Source organism: Spea bombifrons, chromosome 7 (genome assembly GCF_027358695.1).
Source record: "Spea bombifrons isolate aSpeBom1 chromosome 7, aSpeBom1.2.pri, whole genome shotgun sequence".
In the NCBI taxonomy this organism is placed as follows: Eukaryota; Metazoa; Chordata; class Amphibia; order Anura; family Pelobatidae; genus Spea; species Spea bombifrons.
In genome coordinates, this window is record NC_071093.1 from 40,347,955 (window position 1) to 40,375,272 (window position 27,318).

A 27,318-nucleotide genomic window follows, 5' to 3' on the forward strand; every position below is an offset into this window, starting at 1 on the left:
TTTTTTTTCTTCTCTTTTATTTTATTTTTTTTACAATTTTTATAGACTATTTATTCATTTTTTTTTGTTTTCCTATCCTCTCTAATAATTTCTTGACACCGAAAAAATGCTGATTTTCTCCCCCAGTTTCATGAAAAAAAAATGGGACCTTTCAGCAGCCTCTTCTCATATTCCGCTACTTGAAGGAAGCAATACATACATCATTAATTTACATGCCACTTATAATAGGAATGACTACTGAATAAAGATGACATGATTAATTCCTCTCACAGCATGCAAGAAAAAAAATCACACTCCACTCACACTCCACTCGGACAAAGAAACTATGACTTTAGCATTGAGTTACACTCAACACTGAGTAGTTCTCTAAAACTATTACATGACACAGAAGAACCTTAGCCGAACAGAATGCCTCCAGAATTATCATACTACATTACAATTAACTAGGAATAACTCCAGAATTATCATTTTCCATTCCAGTTAAGAAGAAATGACTCCAGAATTCTCATGCTACATTCCAATTAAGAAGGAATAACCCAAAAAATTATCATACTCCCTTCCAATTAAAAAAAGAAATAACGCCAGAATTCTCATACTCCATTCAAATTAAGAAGCGATAACTTAATACTTCTCATACTCCATTCTAGTTAAAAAGGAATAATTCTAGAATTCTCATACTCCATTCCAATTAGGAAGCAATAACTTAAGACTTCTCATACTCTATTCCAATTAAGAAGGAATAACTTCAAAATTATCATCATATTTCATTCGCGTTTAGAAGAAATAATTCCAGAATTCTACTATGCCATTTCAGTAAAAAAAAAAAAGAAAGAAATACTGTATTTGCTTGATTATAAGACAAGGTTTTTTTCAGAGCAAATCCACTGAAAAATACCCCTCGTCTTATATTCAAATAGAGGTCTAACTATAAGACTAAGATCCAGATCCCCTGCAGCGCTGCACGGGTCCTGTATCCTCCTCTCTGGCAGCCAGTGAACGTCTGCGTCATATGCACAGACATCCTCCGCTGCTGCCCGACACTTCCGCCGGGCCTTCTATGACGGAGAACTGGCGTGACATGACCTTCCGGGTAGCAGCGGAGGTTGTCTGCGTGCATCATGCAGACGTCCACCAGCTGCCTCCACTTGACACCAGGGAGTCTGGAGCACGGGGGACAAGTCTAGGGATGCATCGGTATGTCGGGGGGGCATATAGGGGGGTATAAGGTATATCAGGGGCGCTGATTGACAAATGGTGGGATAAGGCATATCTGGGGGGCAGAATGGCATGTAGGAGGTATAAGGCATATCAGAGGGGGGCAGAGTGGCATATCAGGGAGGCAGAGTGGCATATATGGGGTTATAAGGCAGGTTGGCAAATAAAAGAAAAAAAATGAATTTTTCTCAATCATAGTTTTTATTAAGTATGTAAGTAAAAATAGTTAACATGTGAATTAATATTTACTAGTAAAACCTGTTTTCCTATAGGGTCGTCTTTTTTTTTCTAAATTAATATTCAAATTTCGGGGAGGTCGTCTTAATAATCGATAATCGAGCAAGTACGGTGATTCCTGAATCTCATGCGCCATTCCAATTAGGAAGAAATAACTCCAGACGAAATTCTCATACTCCATTCCAATTAGCAAGGGACGACTCTAGAAATCTCGTATCCGTTTCATATTATTAAGGAGTCGCTGCAGAATTCGGTCCCCACAATGAGCCAGTCCTATTGGAATTCAGAATATTTATACATTTATATATATACACCCATGTGATTTTTATTTTGCTCTGATACTCTGTATGACAACCAAATGAATACCACATATTCCTCTCTAATATTTTGAATTGACGACAGCTCTGTCAGCAAAAAGAAGCATCATTAAATAAAAGTGATCTCCTGGCGAGCGGGATGACAAGAAGCAGGCCCAAATGTGCATTTCGAGAGATTTTGGACCATTTTTTCTTCATGGCCTGTAAAGCCATTTATTTTCTTTAATAAGCACCTGCGATTTTTTTTCTTTTTATTTCTAACCACGAGACAGGTCAGAACTGAAATTTAAAGTAGATGCGCGAATCTGAAGCGATAACAAGAAAACGATGAGCTGCTTCAACATAGAAAATAGGGGAGGAAAAACGAACCCATTCGGTGCATTGCATGCTCAGTGATTCTGTGGCATTGGAGAGGTAAAGCCATACCTCTTAGACTCTTCGAATCCATAGGTACAAAGGCAGTTGTTTAATATTCTAGCTTAGAATGCATTTAAATAACCAGAATATTTGATCGTTGTTCCAGAGAGAGATTTGATTAAGTGAAACAAAAGGCAAAGAAACAAATGCCTTCAAGGCAAGTTGAGAGATCAATCAAGCCTTTTGTTTTGCTTTATAAGTATGTTAAGCGGAAACTATATTTGACATCATATGTTGTAAAAAAAAGCATGTTATGTCATTCTAAAATACATACAGTGTGTCAACATTCACTCAGACTTAAAGAGACAGCCTTTGTTACATTTGTTCAGTTTCTATTTATAGAAGTAGATTAAGGAGACTATTCTTCAACTTCCGATCATCTTATTTGAAAATATAACTTCACAGAAATGAACAATTATTGGTAAATGCTATGTGTATTTTTGGTGTCATCGCTCTATTTTATATTATACAGGGGACTGCTTGGTCTTTTTCGGGTATCTTCCGGTCAGTGACTGTGATATGAGACCTAATTGTCTTTTGAGACACAGGGTACAGCCACTTTTTTCCTTCTGTGTTTCTTCATTATTCCCATTACTTGATCAGTATGTACGGCTTGGAGGAAAGAAGAGAGGCGGAAGATGCGATAGAAACATTTCAGCAAAGGATTTAACAAAGTACAGGCGGAATGGACGGCATAATCTAAAACTAGAGGGTCCCAAGTTTAGATGTAAAAAGAGATTTTACTTTACCAAGAGGTAGGTAGATAAATATGGAACAGCCTTTCATCAGAAGTGGTAGAGGTTAATGCAGTGCTAATACGGCATATACAGCAATATGGCTCCTGAATCTAGACTAGCGACTGATTAAGGTCTGCGTCTTTACATCAGGAAAAATGGGCGACGTGTCCAGGAGTGCCCTTAGGCTGGGGCAAGTGGGGCTCCCAATGCTTAGGAGGGCCCCACAGCACTGCTCCTCTCCCTCGTGATCATGCTCTCTACATTGATGAGTAAATAGGAAGCTCTGAGTCATGACATCATACCCCAGAGTTCTGCTTTCTCAGCAATGCAGAGACCACAAGCACAAAGGACTGCAGGACCCCCTCATAAGAACAGAAACAAAAGAGGGTCTGCAAACCCTAGGGGCAACCCAGGCAGCATCTCTTTAAAATTCCATTAGAATCTTTTCAATAAAAAGCAAAGTATTAGTGCATTTTTAACGACGTTATAGAATATGCTCTTTATCTTAAATCTTAATCATAAAGTGCTCGTTCATCACAAATCCCTCTAGAAGACAATACCATGTGTCAAGCCAGCGTACTGCATCATAACTGTTTTATATCTCTGCGCAAGCTTTTATTCTGTGGCCTGGAGCCACTTGTGGGCTATAAAATGACATTTTGCCCTTATCACTAACAGGATTCTATTTTACAACCCCTTATGACTTTATCTAACAAGCCAAAACGTTTTTTACCAGCTCATTTTCAGACAGTGGTGTCTGTAGACAACAGGAGACATTGATTTAAAGGCATAAATACATTCTGCAAACCCATCATTCAATTTGATGATATGCACATTTGTCTCTTAGAATGGTACATATGCTATATTGTTATTTGTATAGGCTTAAGCATTAATTGTTTCAGATCCAGCTGGTCAGGGGTGGGGGGGCAGCATGTAAAGCAATAACTAATACACAGAAATACAAGCACAAATACAGTTATACACAGAAAAACACCAACACTAACACACAATAACACATACTCACTCTAACACCCACACACTCAAACATTAACACAGTTATACACAGAAAATCACCAGCACTAACACACACACTGACAAATTCTCACTCTAACACCCCCACACTCAAACACTAACGCAGTTATACAAAGAAAATCGCCAGCACTAACACACACACTAACACATACTCACTCTAACACCCCCACACTCAAACACTAACGCAGTTATACACAGAAAATCGCCAGCACTAACACAAACTGACATATACTCACTCTAACACCCACACACTCAAACACTAACGCAGGTATACACAGAAAATCGCGAACACTAACACACACACAATAACACATACTCACTCTAACACCCACACACTCAAACACTAACACGGTTATACACATTTAAATGCATGTTATGCATAAACAACTCAACATTTATTGCAGAAGGCGCTCAGGAGCTCCAAGTCCATCCCCCACCCACTTGACAATCCTTTAAAGACTAGTGGTGGCTAGCCCCTCCCCTTATCACAGCCACACTTCCTGGAGACGAGGCGCTCCTAGCAACCAACTCCGGAAAGTTTCCTGCCTGACTAAAACTGACTAAAGCTGAAATATATTTCCCATGCTAGCAGATTAGATTGGAGTAGCAGCTCCACAAAAATGCAATAGAGACAACGTTCACAAATACCGCACCAAAGTGTATTTTGTTTATCGACAGATGACTGGCTTTTATTCATAAATGTTAATTCCCTAAAAAGGAAGACATCATTAAATGAAAAAGATCAAATTCACTAAAACAAAACCTTTTTTTTTTTTAATGAAAAATACCCTGTTTATGATCGATGCTGTATGTATCATAAGTAACATTTTACAAATTGTATACCGAGTTGGTAATTTTTTTTGTGCCCGATCATTCTGAAATATCCATAAATTATAAGCCATTTAAATATCAGGGAGTATTTAATTTTCTCATATTGCATGCTAAAGAATTCTTACATTCTTGATTAAATCTGATTTATTAAAGCCCTGTGGTGGCCTCCCTTCATTTCCTCGGTCTTAGCTTTTTAATTATAATGAATTCATACGATCTTTCTGTGTTTTTACGCACAGTAATCCATTCCTGCTCCTCTGTACCAGACATTATTAAACTAGAAGCCTGTGTGTTTATAAAATAGCTCGCCCAAGTGATCGAGCCAACCAAATCACAGTGACGAAGACCTGCTATTAGGCCTGTTGTGTGATTTATAGGAGGCTGCCGTGAACACTTATCGGCGGAGCAATATAGACCTTTAGAATTGCTTTTTTTCAGGATCTGCTGGTTTTATGCTATAGGAAAGGGTTAATTAAACTAAAATTAACAACCGGGGTTCAGCATTGGGCCCGTCATCTTTATGGGTTACTGAACAGGGATAGCTGGATTTCTTTACGATATTAAATCGAATTTTTAATTATTTTGATGCTGTGTTCTGATCGGCTGGCCCATGGGATCTAGTGTGGACAGGATTCCTTTGCCAACTGGCGAATAGAAAGTTTGTAATAGGAGTTCTTTTGCAAAAGCGACTTAAAAAAAACATTTTGAAAAAGGCAGAAAAGGTGCAGGCTACAAAAAATGATTATTTGGGGTAGATAGAGTTGGATGCTCATTTTCAGATTTTTTTCCCCACATATTGGATAATAGAAGTTTGTCACAATAACATCTTTTGGGCCATGAGAGGCCGAATTGGACATAGCTCAGGGTTGGCTTAGGGTTTAGTACCTCTAGATTGTAATCTCCTTCGAGCCTACAGTCCTTAACCCTCTTTATCTATTGTTTCTGCAAGCCAAATTGTATTGTTATACACGACTTGTCATGTCCTGTTTACCCATTGCTACGGAAGATGATGGTGATGTATAAAACTATAAATGATAAGTAAGTGTCTGCACAGGGTGCTGAGCTGATGTAGGCACCTCTGGGTAATCTCATCACAGCTTTAAATAAGGATCTTGACACCAGGGGCAAGGTCAGGAGTCTCCTCTTGCATTGATGTCACATCTGGATCTGAAAGCCAAGGAAAGCACAACTATAGAAGTTATGGCTCGGACTCATTGACTTTATATTAGCAAAGCAAGTGAATGCAGGAAGCTATGACCATAATGTGGTTGGGACACTAGAAATCCTAAGACCCTAGTTGTGTTTCCCATTCAATGGCATTTAACAGGTTAATGTCACATACACTGCAATTAAAAATCCAAGTATTCAAAAAACCTGCATCATGTCGTTAACACTTTACTCAACGATCGGTCTGCTGGTCATCAAACACTCAACGGGCTCATCGGATGTCTTCTGCTGATGCAGCAATTCCGTGAGCACTGTCAGGAAACTCATCCTGCCAACTCATTCACAGAATACACATTAAACTTTGGCCAACGCAAAGAGAATGACAAGACGGAAAAAAAAGTCAGGATATCACAATTATAAAATTAACTTGTATAACATTGGTACATAATTTAATTTGGACATGATTCTACAGTGAATAATGGCCATTCATGCCTACACCGAGGTGATGCTAACATCTGGAAACGAAATTGGAGCTAAGGTTACTGCGAGATTCCTGCACTTTGGAGTGTAATAATTGAAGTGTTGGAAGGGAGCCAAATAAAAGTGACACCAGATAATTCCATTATGGAAACCGAGTAAAGATAAATCATGTCCACCACAATCTCCGTTGCTCTCTGTGCAGAGGTTGCAAGTGGATTTAAGAAAAATGTATCTGCTCCCTAATCCAATTTTATACAAGAAACCTAAAGTGAACCCGTCAACTACTCAACTAAAAATCTTTTTATTAGCTCTATCAATCTCTTATTTTTGTATTTCAATCAGCGTAACTGCTTTAGGGATATCTGAATTGCCCCCAAAGTTGCCAGAACAAATCTGCATTCATCATGGTCGTTCCCTTTGGCCCTCCATTAGGCCTAACCTAGGGCAGCGTCACCAGCAGCCCCCTTCATGCTGCCATCCTTTTTGATATATATGACATCTTATCCCACCTGGATGAAGCCCTAGGGGTACTGCCCTCCATAGTGTTAATGGGCCAGTTGGGAGATCAGTGATTGTTGCTATAAGGAGCCTGATCGCCTAATATAGAGACTGGCTCCCTGTTATACGTCAGAGGGGCTACTGTCCTAAAAGAGCACTGGCACACAGATAGATAAAATGTATAATATATATATATGTTTGTGTGTGTGTGTAGTCATAGGTTAAATAAGAATACTAAAATGTAAAATATTGGATAAAAATAGATCTTTGAAGAAAAAAAATAATTGCATGTGCATTTTTAAGAGATTATACCCACCCTAAATCATTTAATCAAAATCCTTTTCTTTTCTATATTTTAATCAAAAACATCTAATCATACAAACGCACCGGAAGGTATCGATGACGGGGGGGGGGGTGGATGAGTGCTGGCATAAGTAGCTTGTAAAACGCATTTAGACAATATATACAAGGGAGTCCCCTGGGTATCAGTTACACAAATTGAGTTTTAAATCCTTTAAATTATATTCAACTTCAAGGGCATGGGAGTGTTACATTCCAGCACAGTCCAGATGTTTGCTATCATTTGGACGAGCGTGTTCCCAGAAGCAGACGGCTGGCATCATCTTCGGACGAGCTTTGTTTTTTGGTGTCATTTACTCCCTTCTGTTTGGGTCCAAAGGCACTCTGGACAGATATTAAGTCAATAAATATTTTACGACAAGTGAATAGGCACCCAAACTCTGACAAAACAATTGCTCTCCGTCCAGAGTTGACCCCTACGAGAAAGATCAGCCAGCCCGAGGCTGGAAAGGACAATGCTTCTTGTGGCAAAACCTATTTATAGGGTAAGGATTTAAATTATGGGAATTTTGGAAAAGAGGACTACAATGTCACCGGTAGAACGGAGGAAAATATTAACATTTCTTCCCGTACAGAAACGTTCATAAATTTTAAAAAAAATGTTCAAATCATTTGCATAGGATTTGCCACTGATACCTTTATCTTGCCTAAGTTTGCGTTAACTTTTGCAAGAGTTGTGACATCATAAGGATTTGTGATCCAAGTAACTTCATGTGTTTAAGTGCCTTCTTAACTCTATGGCCAATGTTTTACTCCCTTTACATCTCCAGACTCTTGCTGTGTGGTCGCCAGTCCAAAGGGAATTTATCCATTTTTCGGGATAACTGCTAATATCGTTCAAGACTACAAAGAACTTCAGCTTAAAGTAAATGTTATTATATTGTACTATGGTCTGAACCTTCCCTTTCAGTATAAAGGAGACAGGGAATGGGAGCAGAGAAGAGGATATGATATAAAACAAATAAATAATAATAATATAACTGTTACACAATAGTAAGAAAGAATGATCACAAAAAGTCGGTGTATTTATAGAAAAAATACAAAGGTTCATTTAAATTAGTTAAAAAAAACAAGCTTTCTTGAGTGGCGGCATTTTTTCCATTTTCATGTTAACATAGTATTTCTTTTACATTAGTAGGCTTAAAACAGAGAGTACAAGACAACATAAATGTTGTTTAGGGAATGCCATCTGTGGCTGTCAATAAATTGAGACACGTTGTGACAGATGTATATGAAAATAAGAGTAAATGCAGTCATTGTATCAAACTAAAGTGAGCAAGTTATTTAAAATCAGCCAGCATCACAGAATTTAAGAGAAAGGCTGATTTGCGCATATAAAATGTACAAAAAAATAGGAGTTCCCAGATATATGTATGATGGATCATGGAGTTCCTCAATCTCTTTTCAATCAGAGATGACCATTGATGAATTTCCAGGGGTGGCCTTATAGACACTCAATGCTGACTTCTCTAGGATGATACCTGAAATGCTTTCCAACATTCCTAGCATGATAACCCTATTGGAACGTCCCAGCGATCTCCGAGATAGTTGGCTGTTATGTTCCCCAAGGAGTTGATTGGGTATTAGCCCTTGACGGCTAAGGTTCTAGAGTCAAGTATCCTGATCAGAGGGCTAAAAGTCTTTTATTCCTAGGGCACTTTAATATTGGAAAAACAGATACAAATATAAAGCTTTGATTTTTAATAAATACATCGTAACATGGACACATGTGCTATGAGCCGTGTATTATTTTAGAAGCAGAGTCTCAATTTACCATTCAGAACACTTACCCTCAGCCTCTTATTAATCTGCGCTGTTGGGGGGCAGTATTATTGATGTATGTGTGTAATAAATAAGTCATCATAAATTGGACATATGGCTGTGTGAATGCATCGCTTGATTGCTATTGACAAATTAGTGCTGAGAAGATATCGTTGGAAATGGCTGTGTTACCTTTTCCAATAATAATGCTCCGGTGGTTGAGTTTCTTGCAGCCAGCCTTGGCAAAATAAATTATAACGGTAATAAGAAGTAACAGAAAAATATTAGATGTTTTTTCAGAAGCCTGAGTTTTGAGAAATGTAGGGTGAAAATGATTACCGAGCACATCCTTCACAACCATCACGTAAACATTTGTTCTTCTTCCCGCCATCGAAAAAACCCTTTACTGGCAGCCAACTGTTTGTGTAATACACGGATGATAACACGGGCTCAGACGGCCTAATCCTTCTTAACTTGGTGTTGGACCATGTGAAGCAAGAGATTAAAGGTGATTATAATGGTTACCTGGACACGACTGTATTGTGTGGATATTTCAAAACTACCTTTTAAAGACTAGGCTTACTTTTTCTTAATGTTGGCTCAAGAAAAACTGATTTTTTTTATGAATTTTTTTTTTTAAAGAATATATGTAGGAATCAAATAACCATGAACTGGATGATGTCTGGTGCCGTTTGGGACATAAATATTTATGTGATTTTGTTGACACAATACGTTCGATCGAGGCTTCCTGGTCACTAGAAGTAGCTTTTCAAATAGAAGAGGATTGTGGGTAAATAAATAAATAAATGATAAGTTATTATTTAAGAGACTTTTTCAAGGTAATACATACATGTTCCTTACAGTCATAAAACAACAAAGGTATGGTGGGAGTTTTCTTAGAAGTCCTCACAGTGACTTCTAGGACCCACCTCTATCACCAAGCACCCCAGAGCTGTCTAGGGGTACCTGCTTTTGGGGGGAGCTCTTCTTAGGCTGTGTTAGGCAATGCTGATCCATACTGTACTGCTGTGTATCCTCGGTCTACCTACTATACTTCCAGTGGATCAGTGGTAGTGTATGATACATTAAGCCACATACATTAGAAGAATGGCATTTATCAGGTCATACCATAAAACTTAGACACCGGTGGGATTGTCACCCGATAATGCTAAATTAGACAATTTTTGTGAAATTGGGAATCCCATCATTTAATTGGATGCTACTTGTTATAAGTAAAATGTTCTTTATGATTATTGTACCAATTGTTCTAAAGTTGCACACAGGAACACGGTGCCAATGATGTCTCCATATGCTTAAAGTGGCCAAGTCACTAGTAACATGAATCACGAGGAGTATAAAACCACGCTATAAGTTGTTCTGACATCTGTAACATGCCATATCCCGCATCTTGAGATATCTGCAATAAAGCATTCATACTTATATTTATTGGCTCTTCTGCTGAGAAAATGATATATATCCAAAGCGTACAACCGGCCTCCTCCTTTCTGTGTCAAAGATTTCAGAATTTTCGGTAAGGTCCTTTATAACTGGTGCGGAAAATAGGTTTCACTTTAAAGAGCATTTGGCACTTTTACAAAATCCTACATTTTACGGTCTATACACTAAATAAACCAATATAAAGATTGTTACATTTTAAAACAAAATATACATGTATTAGAAACTAATCGGCGTCGTATGCCATTGGTGCGCTCTTATCGAGACCCACCAGTGCAGAAGAAGACCATACAATATAATCTCCTAATCTCCACAATCTGCATCCTGAAGAAACCATTTGTCCTCTCCACCATCGAGTCCTCCACCCCACTAAATTCCCTACATAATTGTTGCTACAATCAAATCATCTTGACCCAAGCAGTTCCTCTCATTCCTCATCATTTGCCCTCAACCTCCTGCCTTCTTGCCCTTCTGTACCAGTTGGTCTTGACGTGTGTCAATGAATTTTTGTATTTTGTGCTTTTTGTTGTTATTGTTAATTTTCAGTCATTGTAATAGTGTTACAGAATCCGTTGGCACTTTATAGGAGTAACCATCTTAACTTGTTGTCAGTGTCTGTATGATTATTCCTCTCTGTTATGTTATAGCGCCACCTGTTGTTAAGTTACTGATTGATTTTGATTGGTTCAGGCAGCCTTTGTAAGGGTGGACAGCGAGAAGGGAGAGAACTTCAGGACAGAAAATGAATCTGATAAAATTGGTTCTACCACCTGGAGCCACAGATCTCGGATTTCCTAAGGAGGATTTTTTATACTAAATATCTTCAAATACAAGCTATAGGTAGCTTCAATAAATGAATATGTTTATAAAAATGGCGACGGGACAGCCAGCAGTCCTCGAATAATTGTCCCCACCTTGTCACTAGTCACTGCCGACAGAAATTGTAATTCTGCAGGAGGTAGAGGGGCTGTTGGCTACCCCATGTTTGTGTTGTTTAGCACACATAAAAACCAATTATTTTTCTAAGTCTAGAATTTTCACCCTTGAAATTAATAGCAATCATTAAAAAAAAAAGTAAACTGGCAAGCAGAAATCAGCGATGTCTGCCAAAACAAGAATTAAAACTATTAGATGTAGAGCGATTCATTCATTACAACACTGTATTCCCTACCTGGGGAATTAATCTCATTACAATTTGTCCAAAACAGATGTTACCCTTTTAGCAGTCAATTATTAACGATAAATTCTATTCCTCAAGAGATCCCCCCCCATATTTAAATATGGCCTTAAGTAATCTGTAACGTGGAAAAAAATCCTGGTTTACACCAGCAGATATAAGGTTAATAATTATCCAAATTGAAATCCTTGATGTCTTTTATGTCTTTGTTTAAGCTTGCAAGTGCACTTCACTGAAAAAAAAAACACTTTTGTTTGATTTTTATTGGCTGTAACAAGCCTTTTTTTGGTGCGACATGTTAATTCTGTACATCATTCTTCTGTCTTTAAAATTCAAGCTGACATAAATTAATTGAGTGAAAATATTAAGGCCATTTACACTATGGAGGCATATCCTGGCGCTCCGTGTCTTAAAGGCACGGTGCACCTTTTAATGCAGGGAAAACGCTAACAGTAGAAAAGGTGGCTGGGGGGGTCGGACCTAGGGCAGCATGGTAGGTAAATACGGCTCTGGATATGTTTCAACAAGGACGGACTGGGCAGCAAAAGCAGCCCTGGCCCTTTAAGGCCAGCAGCCGGCAAATAACAGAGGCAGCCGCCGGCTGTTTATTGAAGCACCACATCTGCCACAAGAGTGGCACCAATTGTAAGTTACTCATACTACCTGACACTGGCCCGCCGGGTGTTTGCCAGATGGTTAGTCCATGCCTGTGTCACAAGGAAACAATATCGATCAAGGGTCTATCCCATGTCTTTATTAATATGTAGTTTAAAAAGCAAGAATAATTATACACAACACAATAACTATCAGTTCTATGCCAGATCTTAAAAGGCGTTCCCTCTTACATGTTCTCTCTACGGCATGCAGTCAATGTGCTTCCAAACTTAGTGTCCTCATTCCAACTGGAGTAAAATAAGTCCAAGGAAGTGATTAAGAAGCATGGCAGAGAAGATAATTTAAATAGTTTGTGGAAGAATATCTAAGTGATTGGATAAAGCGAGATCTTCTCCTACTTCTTGGAGTAGAGAGCTATGTTCTTGGGATTGTTGGCTGCTCCCGCAGATAGGACTGGCAGCTCGAGAGAGCAAACTGTTTCCCAGAAAATGGTTTTGGCAGCAATACTGAAGAACGTAGTGACAGCCAGTGCCTTATTATATCTCCATAGGACCCTTGACGGATACCAATATAGAACCCGCTGAATCCTTTCACATAAACAGCTAATTCAACTCAACAATTTGTAATCCCATCCTCTGTGTGCCTTGTTTGCGAGAAGGACACGGTTGTACACTCACAAATATGGACCAACACACAGTTTTCTCTTTATGTAGAGTGACTGATAATATACTCTGTTTCTTGTAGAAATAATCACTAATAACATATGTTTCTCTGGGTAAAAATAAAGAACCCCATACACTGCTCTGTGCAGAAATATAAACATATTACACATCCCACCCAACTGTCCCGCTTTGCCACTATATCCCACTGAGCTCTACTTCTGTCCCAAAGGGCCACCTTGTGGTGCTCAGCTTCAAAGTGTTGCAAGGTGGCCATGTGGGAGCTGTGATGAGGGTCCGTGCTGTAACAGCCGAGACCTCCTTTGATTTAAAGCTTCCAGGGATGGCGACAAAGATGAGAGGGTCCATGATGCCCACTGCCTGTGGGGCAGCTACCCTAGACAGTGCCCAAAAATTGAGACCAAGTATCTCCCATTTCACCCTTACTGATCTCTTTATTCCCATTCCTTCCTAGGTTATTTACAACCTTACAGTCTTATTAAATTAATCTCCCATGCTTTGTTTAATAAGAAACATTGTATCATTCGCCAAATTCCATCATTCCTCTACTTATACCTTCTCTAATTTGCCCAAAAGTCTGTGTGTTGCCCCTCCCTTAAACCACAACATCAAGGATTCTCAGGGTGGGCGATGCCTTTGACCACACCGTTCCTCCAGCAAATTTGAGAACACTGGTTTAAGTTTAAGACTTTATAAAGATGAAACATGCTGCGGAAAGTTAATTGAAGAAGAAGGATGGGTGCGATACGTGGCAGATCTTCCAGACACCACACATCTGCAGTTATGAAAGAACCCGTACAGGATAAAGAGAAGGAACGCATTAGCATTACAAAAAGACCTGACATTTAAAGGGAATATTAAATAACATGTTTGTTAATTTACAACTCTCCCAAAACGCTATTTGCTTACAAATGTCCACGTTCCCTTCAACTGATATTTTGCAAACAATGCCCTTTTTTGTTTTTAACCACATTAATATTGTATTTTTTAAAAATATGTAAGAGGTCCGTGATCTCCTCTCTGCTGCAGAGTGAATTTAAAGTGAAACAAGGCATTTGGGAATATCATTTAAGAATATTTTCATATTAATGCAGACTTTAAATGATTCTTGGCCCAGGCACTAGTATATTTTATCTTTAAAAAGTTTCATTATTAGCCTTTAACAATATTGCGCAGCTCTCTGCTTTAAAGGGGATCCGTCACCTTTTGAAGAATTTAGCATAAGTAATTCACGTAAAATCAAAGTTTTGTAGGTAGTTAGCATTATGAAAGCTGAATGGTAGTTTAATGAGAGGGTGGTAGATAAGTGGAATAGCATCCCAGCAGAAGAGGTAAATCAGACTAAACAGGCCGTCAGATTCTTTGTTTCGTGTTGTCCCTTTCTCTAGGTCCATTGTCTTCCCCTGGTGTGTGTGTATATATATATATATATATATCTATATATATATGTATATATATATAGATATATATATAAGGGGTAGTTAAAGCATCTCCAGACACCAGACAAGCCAGAAATCTCATGGTGCTGCCACAACCACAAGGGATTCTGGGTAGGCATATGCAAATAAGGTCAACAACGATCACCTTTTGTCTCCATCTCCAGTTTACACTTGGATCCCTTGAAAGTAATTGCCCGCTGTACAGGACAGCCTTTAGACAAAACTCAGGAAAGAGGTGCAATAGCCAATCTCTTTTTACACTTCTTATTTTACATCAAGAAGCCTCAGGACCCCAGCTTTCTCTACTATTCATCCAAGTCAGAAAGCTGTGTGCAATAGGTCCTTTCATCACCCCAGCCAGAAAGATGCAGCCTGGCTGAAGAGTTACCAGGTCCAGCTTTAGCACAGAGCACCAGGCAGAAAACATGGCTGAAGATCCTGCTGTTAGCAACCAGCTACGATAATGTTAACATATTAGATTAATACTTGAGGCTTGTGGTAGCCAAGAAATACCATTACATAAGTTATGGTGAGTAAAGGTGAGGGAAAACCCTTCCACTAAAATTAAGGGGGTAGTAGAAGCATTATTAAACACTCATCTACAGACACCAGACAAGCCAGAAGGCCTGTTGTTCCCTCATAAATCTCATGGTGCTGCCACAACCACAAGGGATTCTGGGTAGGCACATGCAAATAAGGTCAACAATGATCACCTTTTGCCTCTATCTCCACTTTATACATGGATACATGGAGGGGTGTTCTCAATTTTGTGAGATACTGTATATATATATATATATATATACTGTAGACTAAATATTATCTACGTACAGCAACAAAATATCAAGGGTAATACAACTTTGAAACAAGTGTTTAGTGCCCAAATATTGCAAGACTGCAGCGTTCAGGATAATTCATAATCCGTTCAACAATTACTTTTTAATGTCTCGTATGTGAGAAATGTACTCCTTCTGCACTGTGTCATTCATTTCACCTTTCCGGGAAAAAAAAACACACACAAGCGGAACTTTCCCAAGCTAACATTTTTCACCAAGGTAAAAACAATCAGTTACAAGTTGAAGTTTCGCTGACGGCTGCCAGTGTTCCATAAATAGGCATCTTACAAGCAGAAAGCACTGAAAGTTGGCACTATCCGAACAGCCAGAACACAATAGCACATTTACAACGTCCTCTGGAAAATGACACTATAAAATTCCAACAGCAATCTTATATTTTTGGAGAGGAAAATACCCACAGACGGCTATTAAATTGTTGCACTGTATCAACAGACACTGTATGCTTTATGAAATTGGGCAGTAGGCACCAAAGACCTTAAACCTTTGCAAAACAGCTAGCGATGGCTACTTGGCCAAGGGCAAACCTGAGATTGTAATGGATGAATAGAACCAAGAGGAATATCCCATTATGTATTCCCGGGAGCATGTCGATAGTTATCAGCCCTTTAGACCAGTTTACTCAAATTATATACATAGAACCAAAGAAGAGATTTGGTCTAATAAACTCTACTGGATGTTTTGGAACGCATGGAAGGGAGGATAACACCCTACAGTGCCTCCCCACTCAGGAACATCTCAAGTTTTAGTTCGCCATTGACATATTAATATGATGCTGCCCATGCAGAAAGTCCAGAACTAGGCAAATTGTCTCTGCACGAGGGAACCAACAACCCCAGACATACTTTGTTGCCTCCATGGGCCTCATCAGTGAAGTGCAGAAGCTACTTCTCTAGGTCAGCAAGGAGGTCCATGTCTAGATACACTTTTACACTTTTCTAAACTGACTATTGGCTAAGACCAAGGCCGGTGCCACCTATAGGAGTGGATGGGTGGGTGGGTGTGACAAAAGGGGAGTGGCTTGTGGGGGTGGAGCCAGGGGCGGCAAAATTATGTTTTGCCTAGGGTGGCAAAAATCCTTGCACCAGCCCTGGCTAAGACTCATTGAGTTTTTCCTTCTTGTTGGTTAACAGGTACTTAAAATGGTAAAATGCGGTGTTATTAACATTGCTTTTCACTCTAAGTAATGCTACATAAATGTGAGTCAACCCTTAACCTGTGTATCCAGAAGCTCAAGGTATCCTCGCCCCTAATATATTCCGTATTCCATTTTTATGAACGTGGAGTCCCAAGCTTAGGGCGACTTGCATAGCCAGCAAAAAAAATCAAGACCGAAAATAAGTAGGAAGCGTTCACAGAAGAATCATATTACTGGCACAATTTTAACCTACGCTAAATTGTGTCTCTATTACCTTTTTTTTTTTAACAATAAATACCCTTTGTTTTATTTTTTATAATGGACCTGTTCTCGTTTGCCGCTTCTGTTTTCTTGATTAGCTACATAATGTTTCAAATGACATACATCATTCTTAACACCAGGAATTAAAATATAGGCATTTTATCAAGTGCTGCAATAAAGCTTTGTTCAATTTACAGCTCTTTCATAACGTCCCGCTCAACCATCAAACCTGCAAATGGGAAATATACTAGCAAAAAAAAAACCCAGACTGACAGTCATTCTACTCATAAAAAGTCTCTGTTTAGCCAAATTGCGTTTCCTGACTTAACCCTTCGATGAGTGAGCAAAGTAGGATTTTTTACATTTTTTTTAATTTTAAGAGATGAAAAATTATTTTCTGATTTTTCACAATTTACGTTCTCAGAGCCACGTGATGTTACCATATGGACAAGATAATATTATGGCATTATTAACCTTTAAATCTGTAGCCAGCTTCTATTTCCTAAAAAATAATCATACTGGAGAAAGTATCATTATTAAAAAAAATATAGGTTTTGTACAATTTAACTGGTCCAGATGACACCATTTTAACAGCAATTTGGGTAAAAAAAATAGTAAATTAAAGAAAAACAAAAATCACCTTAAATCCAATGAAAAAAAATATAGAACGAGAAGAAGGGAAGACAGAAAAGTTTATAAAATCTCAATTCTTTGGCTAAATACTTAAAACCATTTTGTGAGTACCAACTTCTACCAGCTGACCCCTGGGTAAATTGTTAGCCAACTTCTGAGACATATGGAAGCCCATAGGTCCTGAACCTAGTGGTATCTATCCATGACAGATAATCTGTGTTTCTCTAGCACCCACCTCACTTCTACTCTTCTTTGTAGACCACTTTGTGACCTGGCTGGAGTCAAGACAACTTGAGCCCACTACACAAAGTGTGGCACACAATTCCATGCAAGAAGGACACAATCCATAAGGATCTGGAATCGATAAACTCTCATACTTTTTTATCCAAGTTGTAATGTAGGGCAGAGACAAGGAAAGAAAGAGCTCGGTAGTGTGTATCGCTTGGCTAAATATTTTTTTTTTCTATTGTTTGGGACTATGCCATGGAAAGATTAATTCCGCTAAAACAGAGACTTAAATTTGCTTTTGGTCCTCGATTTTTGTGCCATTAAAGTATAGCCAAGGTATGAAACCCCCCAAAAGTTGACCTTTTCATGGTACTTTATAGTTTTTTGTTATTTTTTGTGCTTGAAACATTCTATTCTCCTAAACAAAGATGTCTTTCTCCAGCCCCATGATTGCTTGTCGTTATGTGAAGCAGTCAATGGAACAATGGGTTATGTAGGAAGAAGAAATTATTTTAACCTAATGACACGTCATTATTTCACCATTATATTATCATGATCCAGAAGTGATGCCTTATGACTTATCATGCAAGACCATGGTTTGTTGACACAGGGCGCAGCATGGATCATTATGCCATATGCCTTATTTGATGATCACAAATTGCATCATTTGAGCTAACATGAGGATGTGATTGAGTTACTTGTGTTATCAATTTGCAAGGGTTACTTTTGTGTGTATAAATAACGCAGGACACTCATCATTTGAAAAGCTATTACTCATGATGAGTGCAACTGGGTGGATAAGGACCTGCCACCACCTGTCCACAGTACGGTAACGTGATCTCCAGGGCTTCCAAACAGTGAACCTTAGCACAATGGTACTTTGATGGTGGTTGACTTAGATACGGCATACACATACCTGAGAACATCTTAGGGAAGGCTACCTGGAGCTCTCCTTCTTCTCAGGGTTGTTCACAAGCAGCGGTGGGGCTAGCTACAGACAGGGACAGGGCTAGACCCAGACAGCTGCATCTGGTCTAACTTTACCAAAGTCTGTTAGCCCTTACTGGTCAGTACTGGCCAGGTATCCTTCCACCAGACATTCCAGGACCAGAGGGCAAGCAAAGGGCTTTCTAGCTTCCGCTTCGGATAGGAAAAGGAGTGAGTAGGAGTTCCCATCCATATATAACATGTCACCTAATACAATGTGTACCCCTAAGGGCCAATGTCTGTCCCTGACACTGCAGTGCCCTAACCAAGAAGGCATCAGGAGCCATGAGGTCATAGCGCAGCTGCTGTACCAAAGAGGCCAACAGCCTCCAGAACGCTTGATGCTTGGATAGAATTCCCCATGCATGTTACTCATGTCTTTTTGGGGGGGGTTTACCCTGGCTCTGTTTAACACTAAGACACTTACTTACAACACACAGAGGCAAAAATGTTTATTTTTCTGGATAGGTTCCAGAAACTGAAACTTTAATGGCTTTTATGACTTGCTGATGATGGGTTATGAAGTCCATAACAGCAAGAGATTGTTTATCCCTGGTTGGAATCCTCACAAACAAATTTCTGATTTATTTGTCATTAGAAAAAATAAATTAAATACAAATGCCTTCTTTTTTTTTAAGCTTTCTGGACAAAATGCTGGAGCCAGCAAGATTTCAGTTGTGTTTGTGCAGAATGTTATTATTATAATATATGCATTTCAATTTGCTTAATTTGCATGTTCGTTAGCATTATGATTACCCGCACCTGCGTGGTAAGATATATCAACAGTAACTAGCAAACTCGAGACACAATTATTAAAAGCAACGTTTGTGGAGAGGATGGAAATGCCAGGAAAATAAGTTAACAAATCAATCCTTTTTTTTCTCCTTCCTACCAGCAGAGCGAAACTTTATAAATCGGAGCATTGAATGCCTTTTTTCCTCCATACATCTTGCTAGCGAAATGTACTTGGAATGTCACGCGGGTCTTAAATAACATTTTATCATGCGTTACGACGGCATATACACTTCTACAAATGCATCAGCATAACTCCTCGATATGGCTTCTGCAAAAAGACACGTTTGCTTGTGTTTCTGTTGATAAATGAAACGTAGTCGTTCTTCAACAAAAGCAAGCACTTGTAGTTTATTTAAAGGCCGTAGGTGCCCAATTCATTAGTGACCTTCGTTCATTTTACATAAGGCAGATGAAATACCTCCCCATCGCCTTTATTTATCAAAGGCTAAGACATTTTGGAGGCATTGGAGAAGCTATGCTAAAAAGGGAGCCTACTGGTGCAAGAATAGGAGAGAGAAAAGTGGATAATGGAACATCTCACAAGTGTCCAGGCTTTGTGCAACATGGTGCCAATTTTTGGGCGCTGTCCTGTGTAGCTGCCACACTGCCCAACTTGGCGCTAATGGGCCAGTTGTGGACATCCTCTGATCTTCCCTGACTGGCCCAGGGAGCTGTAAAATCAATCATCTCCCATGTAACCGATGTGACCGATGTTCTGAAGTTGAGTACCGCTAGGTGCCTCGGCGGGTGCAGCGGGTGGGTGGTCACGCATACTGCCCAATATATGGCAGAGCCCATTCCTTTCTCTAGCCACACCCCTACTTGGACATCTTGGACACCTGAAATAATGATGAGTATGCAACCATTCGTCATAACTCCCAACGAGTGGCCAGGAGCATCCAGGTATTAAACTGCGCAGGAACTAGTTAATGCTTCAGGAGCGATGAGCCACGATCATCATGAGCTGCCCTGCAGGCAACATTATAACCATTACGCATTCTCAATTACTCTACACTTATCATTCACCCCAACAGTCTGGTGAAAGGCTTGTTATATGTGTATTGGGCCATAGAGTTCACAATCTATTATGGCTCAGTAGTGTCATCCATTCATAGGAGAACTTTGTGATATGTCTTCCAGGGTGCAAGGGTTTTAGAGGAATGTTCTCTTTAGTATTCCTTTTAATATCAGGCCGGATGAAGGTATCACTTAACGGCTGCCTCTTCCTCCCTTTTGCTATGGTTTAAAAGCTAACCATATGGGGCATATTCTAAATATTTAAATGGAATGTCAGTAAAAATACTGTGAATATGTTTTTCATAAATAGCATGTTACTGAATTAATTCCCCAGCCTGGGAATTACCGAGCAATGGTAAGAAACAACATCCCGACCCTTCTTTTAGCACCTGACAATTGATTAATGTCTCCTGGGCCATTCCAGGTAAATTTCATCATTAATAAATATTTTCCGTGGCATCTTCGAGCTGTCTGCCCAAATTACTCCACCGAAATGGATAGCTTGTGTTCATTTTTACATTTGGCGCCTCTAAGCAATCATAAAAAATATACAAATCCTTCTCTTTTTTTTCTACGCCTGATTAAACATTTATAACTTGTAATTCATCGCTTTAATTTTTCTGTTGCTTTGCTTGGGTGACTCTTCCATCTTGTTCTTGATGGTAAACCAATGCAGCAATTAGGGTTAGGAGGCAATTTAACCCCATACAAGCTGCGCCTGCAGGGTTGGGTAGGTCGCTGGCTCTTGACCATAAAGCTTACCCCCTGGCAGAGGGTGTGGAGCCCTGTTGTAGGAGGAGACAAGTCTCCTTTGAGCGCTATTCATTACCAATACATATATATCATAGAGCAAGGGTAGATGGGCTTAATATCTCCCTATAGAGTTTTTAAATCATATTCAATCTCTACGTGACGAGGTTAAAGAAAAAGGCTGGCGCCATTCCTTCTCCTGTGCAAATTCGAGCCCTCAACCAAGGGAAGAGAGAAGACACCCCCCCTTTTTGTTTTTTAATTAGAGGGACTGGTGAGACCCATTTTTATATTTATTGTTATACTTTTTTTTTTTTTTTTTTTACATTGTAGAAAATTTTGCAAGTTACAGTCAGAAGTATTCGAGTTATAAATTAAATTTACATAAATGTAGCTGCACCACAAATACTCAAAATTTGCAGGCACTCGCATGAACTCGCAAACAAGTTGCAAAAACGAATATGCAAATTATAGCACGTGCAAGGAGCTAAAGTCACGTCAATTGGTTAAAACTCATCTGACAACTCCGTTTTTTAGTGAATAGACCCAATAGTGTAATAAATAACAAAAAATAGTAATTGCAGCTGGGCCAATGTGAACTCTCCTACGTATAATACCGTCAATAAATCACGCCTAGGTTGAATACAATTTTCTGCACAGCGCTTGATGCAATGTAATTCTTCAAGCCGTGGACTGGTATTAGGTGGACGCCAGACTTTTCTGGACCAGTAGTGACTCTCAGCTTCCTCTGACAAGAATTGTTTATGGCCTGTAAAAGCTGCCCGAGAATTTTATAGGCTTTATTATATCACCGGTTTCTGAAACTTAAAAGTTTTGTGTCCTAACTTAAGTAAATGTTAGACATCTTTGTGGCAGCACCTGGAAATCTGTTTGCCATTTTGCAAACACCAACATCACAAGTACTGTATTCCTTAAAGAATATATATATATATATATATATATATATATATATATATATATATATATATATATATATATATAGGGGGGTAGTAGAAGTATTATTAAACACTCATCTACAGTCACCTGACAGTGTGTTTTTTCTCAGAAATCTCATGGCGCTGCCACAACCGCAAAGGATCCTGGGTAGGCACTTGCAAATAAGGTTAACAATTACCCACTTTAGCTCCATATCTATTTCATACAGGGGTCCACCACTCATTGACAGCTGTTTTGTCCTTCATAGGACTCATCATAATCCATAACGCAACGTATATATATATATATATATATACACATTTTTTATTGGGAAAAGTATTTTTAGATTCACGATCTTCTGTCCATTGAAGACTGCAGGCTCCACATATAACGGTACATACACATACTAGTATTTATCAGTAAAAAATGGAGTTGTAAAGGAAATAACTTCAGACGTGAAATTAGGTCTCAGCTCCCTAGACATGTCACAGCAATCCAATAAACTGTGAGATTAGCATTTTACCTATATTTCTTCTGCTTTTCTTCCCAATGGTGCTGCTGCTTCATTCACACTTTGCAAAGCAAATAAGCAGCAAATTGCCTGTTCTAATGAGTTGAAATTAAACTCCGGCTCCTGATAAAATGTGCATATTACAGCACTCTCTGTTACAAGAGGCAGTCATTTGGGGCTCTGGAAGTCATGTAACAAAATACAAAGATACAAAGTATCAATAAAGAGAAGACGCAGGTTAACAGAATTTCGTGGGATTAGGGTTTAAATACGGGTTGGGAACGTTAGATATCAAACTGAAGGTCATTCTCTAGAGTATTTATTAGCCATGGGCTGCATAATGCAATTTTTCACTGCTTTAGGCGGTAGAACCACGAAAAACTTGAAAATTATCAAAAATCATAGAAATAATGAATAGAAGTTTCAATTATTTTACATTTACTTCTTATCTATAATAAATGGATGACAGAAGTCTAAAAAAAAGTGCGTAAACAAGAAAGATTTAACTAATCCTGGGTTCTAATTTTTGGTTTCTTTCTTTCAGGAAGGCTTATCGCTCAGAAGGAATCACCATTAGTCAAGCAATGAACATGACAAGAGACTAGGGACACCTAAGACATGCGCTGCAGAAGAACACTGGGAAAACTCAGCTGTAAAGATTAACGTCTTTGGAGAAATTGTTATTAATACCTGGTTCCAGATCTGCAATGACTATTCACTTTGTCTCCAATCTGCACAAAGAGTTGACTTCCTATAATTGTGCTGAATAGAAAGAACCTATACATACTATAAGTCTTCCTACAGCAAAGACTTCTCATCAGCACTTTAGAGCACGTTTTCTTGTACAAATGTGAAGAAAAGTAAATGAAGGAGATATCTCCTTAACAATATAATCCATTTTATATCAGTAAATTAGGACCGACCAAGCCGTCTTGGCCCAAGGACATCTATCCCTATGGCAGGTCGCCAAGGAATAGTGATGCCTGCCCTCTGTTTGTGGGTGGTCACACTCTTAGCCCTCTTCTATACAGGTAAGGTACAGGCGGATTGTTGGTTGATTGAAGGCGACAAGGGTTTCGTTTGGCTCGCAATCTGCAGCCAGAACCAACCACCTTATGAATCCATACCACAGCACATTAACAGTACCATTGTGGACTTGCGGCTCAATGAAAATAAAATTAAGAGCGTGCATTACGCTTCACTCAGCCGCTTCGGCAACCTGACGTACCTCAACCTCACTAAGAATGAAGTGTCCTACATTGAAGATGGGGCCTTTGCTGGTCAGTTTAATCTGCAGGTGCTCCAGCTTGGTTACAATAGATTAAGAAACCTTACGGAGGGAATTCTAAGAGGACTGGGCAAGTTGGAGTACCTCTACCTCCAAGCAAACCTCATTGAAACTGTGACTCCTAACGCCTTTTGGGAGTGCCCGAACATCATGAACATTGACTTGTCTATGAATCGTATCCAAAGGCTGGACAGTAACACTTTTGTGAGCCTCAACAAGCTGACAGTATGTGAGTTGTATAGTAATCCTTTTTATTGCTCCTGCGAGCTTCTAGGCTTCCTGAAGTGGTTGGACATATTCACTAACATGACGCGCACTTTTGATCGCATGCAGTGCGATTCTCCACCGGACTATAGTGGTTATTTTTTGCTGGGCCAAGGTCGATCCAGCTACCGCAATGCTCTTGGAATGTTGTCTTCACTTTGCACAGATGGCTCATATACAATGATGCCGCATCAAATGTCTCCAAGATACCAAGTCACAACGGGTCCTCCTGACAGTCCATGCTCAGAAGAAGACTGCTTTTCTGGAGATGGAACCACCCCCTTGATAAACGTATACACGCCACCTGCCAATTCCAAAGTCAGCCTCAGCGTCAATTTAAACACGGAAACACACACAGACGCCACTCTCGTGGCAGAGATACCTTATCCATATAGCAAGATGTATATTTTGGTCCAATACAACAACAGTTTCTTTACTGACATTCGGAATCTGAAGACTGAGAAAGAGTTTATAAAGCTGGATGGGCTCAAAGCCAATACAAATTATACTTATTGCGTGGCCTCCATTCGCAACTCTCTCAGGTTCAACCACACCTGTATAGCCTTTTATACTCGCAGCCATACCAAAACAGAACCTGTGCCTACCCCATCCACTGCCACACACTACATCATGACTATTCTTGGCTGCTTGTTTGGTATGGTCATCATTCTCGGCATTGTGTACTACTGCCTGCGCAAAAGGCGCCAGAAGGAAGAAAAGCACAAAAAGGCAGGGAGTAATATGAAAAAAACTATCATTGAACTTAAGTATGGTCCAGAGATGGAGACACCCAGCATCACTCAGCTGTCTCAAGGGCAGATAATGAGTTCAGAGATGTCCCGGATCCCTTACTTGCCTTCTGTTGGGGAAGTGGAACAGTACAAACTAATAGAAACAAAGGAGACACCCAAAACCACGAAGGGGAACTATATGGAGGTTCGAACTGGTGAACAGCCTGAAAGAAGGGATTGCGAACTGTCCATGCCACCAGACTCTCAAAGTTCGGTAGCTGAGATCTCTACTATTGCGAAGGAAGTTGACAAAGTGAATCAGATCATTAACAACTGCATAGATGCCTTGAAATCAGAATCCACCTCTTTCCAAGGGGTGAAGTCTGGAGCTGTATCCACAGTGGAACCCCAGCTGGTACTGATTTCTGAACAGATTCCCAGCAAACATGGTTTTCTTTCTCCAGTGTATAAGGAAAGCTACAGCCACCCTTTACAGAGGCATCATAGCATGGAGGGGCCAACAAAACGATCTAGCACCTCATCCAGTGGCTCTATCCGCAGCCCGAGATCATTTCGTTCTGAGGGGTCAGCGCACAAGTCTGAAGCAAAATACATTGAGAAGACATCTCCCACTGCTGATACCATTCTCACTGTGACCCCAGCTGCTGCCATCTTGAGAGCAGAAGCTGAGAAGATACGTCAGTACACAGAGCAACAACAGCAGCACCCTCCTCAACACGATAACATGGGAGGGCGCAAGACTTCCATACTGGAACCTTTAACACGTTCCCGGCCGAGGGAGCTGTCGTATTCCCAACTCTCTCCTCACTACCACAACCTGAGCTACAGCTCCAGCCCAGAGTACACCTGCAAACCCTCCCACAGCATCTGGGAGCGTTTCAAACTGCACCGCAAGCGTCACAAAGAGGAGGAATACATGGCGGCCGGCCATGCCCTGCGCAAAAAGGTCCAGTTTGCCAAAGATGAGGATCTCCATGATATCCTAGACTACTGGAAGGGTGTCTCTGCCCAGCACAAGTCCTGAGTCCTCACCTCTCCCTTTTGCCTCCAGCTACTCGTGACTTAACTGTTTCATAACCCTTAACCCTGTGTCAGCCAGAGAGGCGGGCAGAGCATTGTGGGATGCAACACTCTGCAGGTCTCTTTAGCGGAAAAAGAGGTTAACAGGACCAAATTCAAACTAGCAGCAGCTAATTTTTACTCAAAACTGTCTATAAGAATGATTAAAAAATATAAGGTTATTATATATCATATAGAAAAATAAAACTGCTTAAAAAATTTAAAACCTCACGTTTGTGAGTATGTGCACCAAATCAGAAAATAAATACAAAAAAAAAAATCAAAAGAAAAAAAACTACACACTAAAACTGTGAAGAGGAACTGATTTTTTTTTAACAAAAAGAAGAGAAAAAATTTAAGAAAAAAAATTACAGCCGTCGCAGAGCGTGAGATTTTGGGAGTGGTTTGAACTTCACATTATAGCATGTCTTTTTCATACTCTGATTAGCGTGGTTTGACTTGTGTGATTATTTTTTTCTTATTTCCATCACCGCAGGATGAAAAAAAAAGACACAAAAAAAAAAAAGGACTGAAAATAGACAGTAACTCCTTCTGTTCTGTTTATTTGTAATTCAACTGAGTCTTCCAGAGCAGACTTTGCCTTTAGGGAGGCTTCCATAAAACACGTACAGCTGCATTCAAAACTGTGATCACTATTACTCTGTACAGATACAGATTTCTATATTTGCAATGTTTGCTGTAAAGAGAGAAAGAGAATACATAATAGAAAAAAAAAATACTTATGTCTTAATTCTTTGCCAGCCAGTGGGACTTCCAGCACAAAGCTTTGAAAGCCCCTCTGGTAGGCAACGGGTTAAAAAAAAAAATCTATATATATATATATAATATATAAATATATATATCCTGTTTGTATCAGGTTTTAATCATGGGTTTTAGAGATAACAAAGTTTGTTTTTTTATTATTTCACTTTATTTTATTTAAAAAAAAAAAAAAAAAGAAAGAAAGAAAGCATTATCCTTTGTTTCTTGGGTTGATTTAACTCCTTCTTTGGTGAATGATTGTCTTGAAGTTCCGAATGAGGTCATCTGAGGACCTGAACAATAGAAAGGACAACATTTCAACAAAACCCTGGAATCTTGTCTGTTATTTTCAGATGGGTATAATAGAATTAAAGGTTCGTTTTCACATGGTCATGTATCTATATATAGGCAGATGCGATTTGGCGCATGAGTTGGCAAAATGACTACCTTTTAGGCACATTCTACTGGTTGTGGAGGTAGAGGTGGAGGTGGTGGACGTTCCCATGTGATCATCAGTTTGCATCAAACCCTAATGTGTATGGGAAACCCATGGATGAGAATGTAAAACCCACAGACTTCTCTGTGATGATCAAAACCTTTTGTTTTTATAAAGCATGTCTGCATGTCCTCCCCCAAAAATGTTAATTCATGAAACAACAGCAGTGTGC

The 27,318-nt window shown here is 39.4% G+C and overlaps 1 protein-coding gene across 2 annotated transcripts in view; it reads left to right on the forward strand.

Annotated features, from left to right (window-relative positions):
* ELFN1 (extracellular leucine rich repeat and fibronectin type III domain containing 1) overlaps positions 1-26,383 on the forward strand; it is a 186,769-nt gene extending 160,386 nt beyond the window's left edge. For both annotated transcript variants that reach the window (XM_053472086.1, XM_053472087.1), the window contains one exon: positions 23,070-26,383. In XM_053472086.1, the coding sequence (XP_053328061.1) occupies positions 23,481-25,853 (2,373 nt within the window). In that variant the 5' untranslated portion in view covers positions 23,070-23,480 and the 3' untranslated portion in view covers positions 25,854-26,383. The remainder of the gene's footprint in view (positions 1-23,069) is intronic.
* The last annotated feature ends 935 nt before the right edge of the window (positions 26,384-27,318 follow it).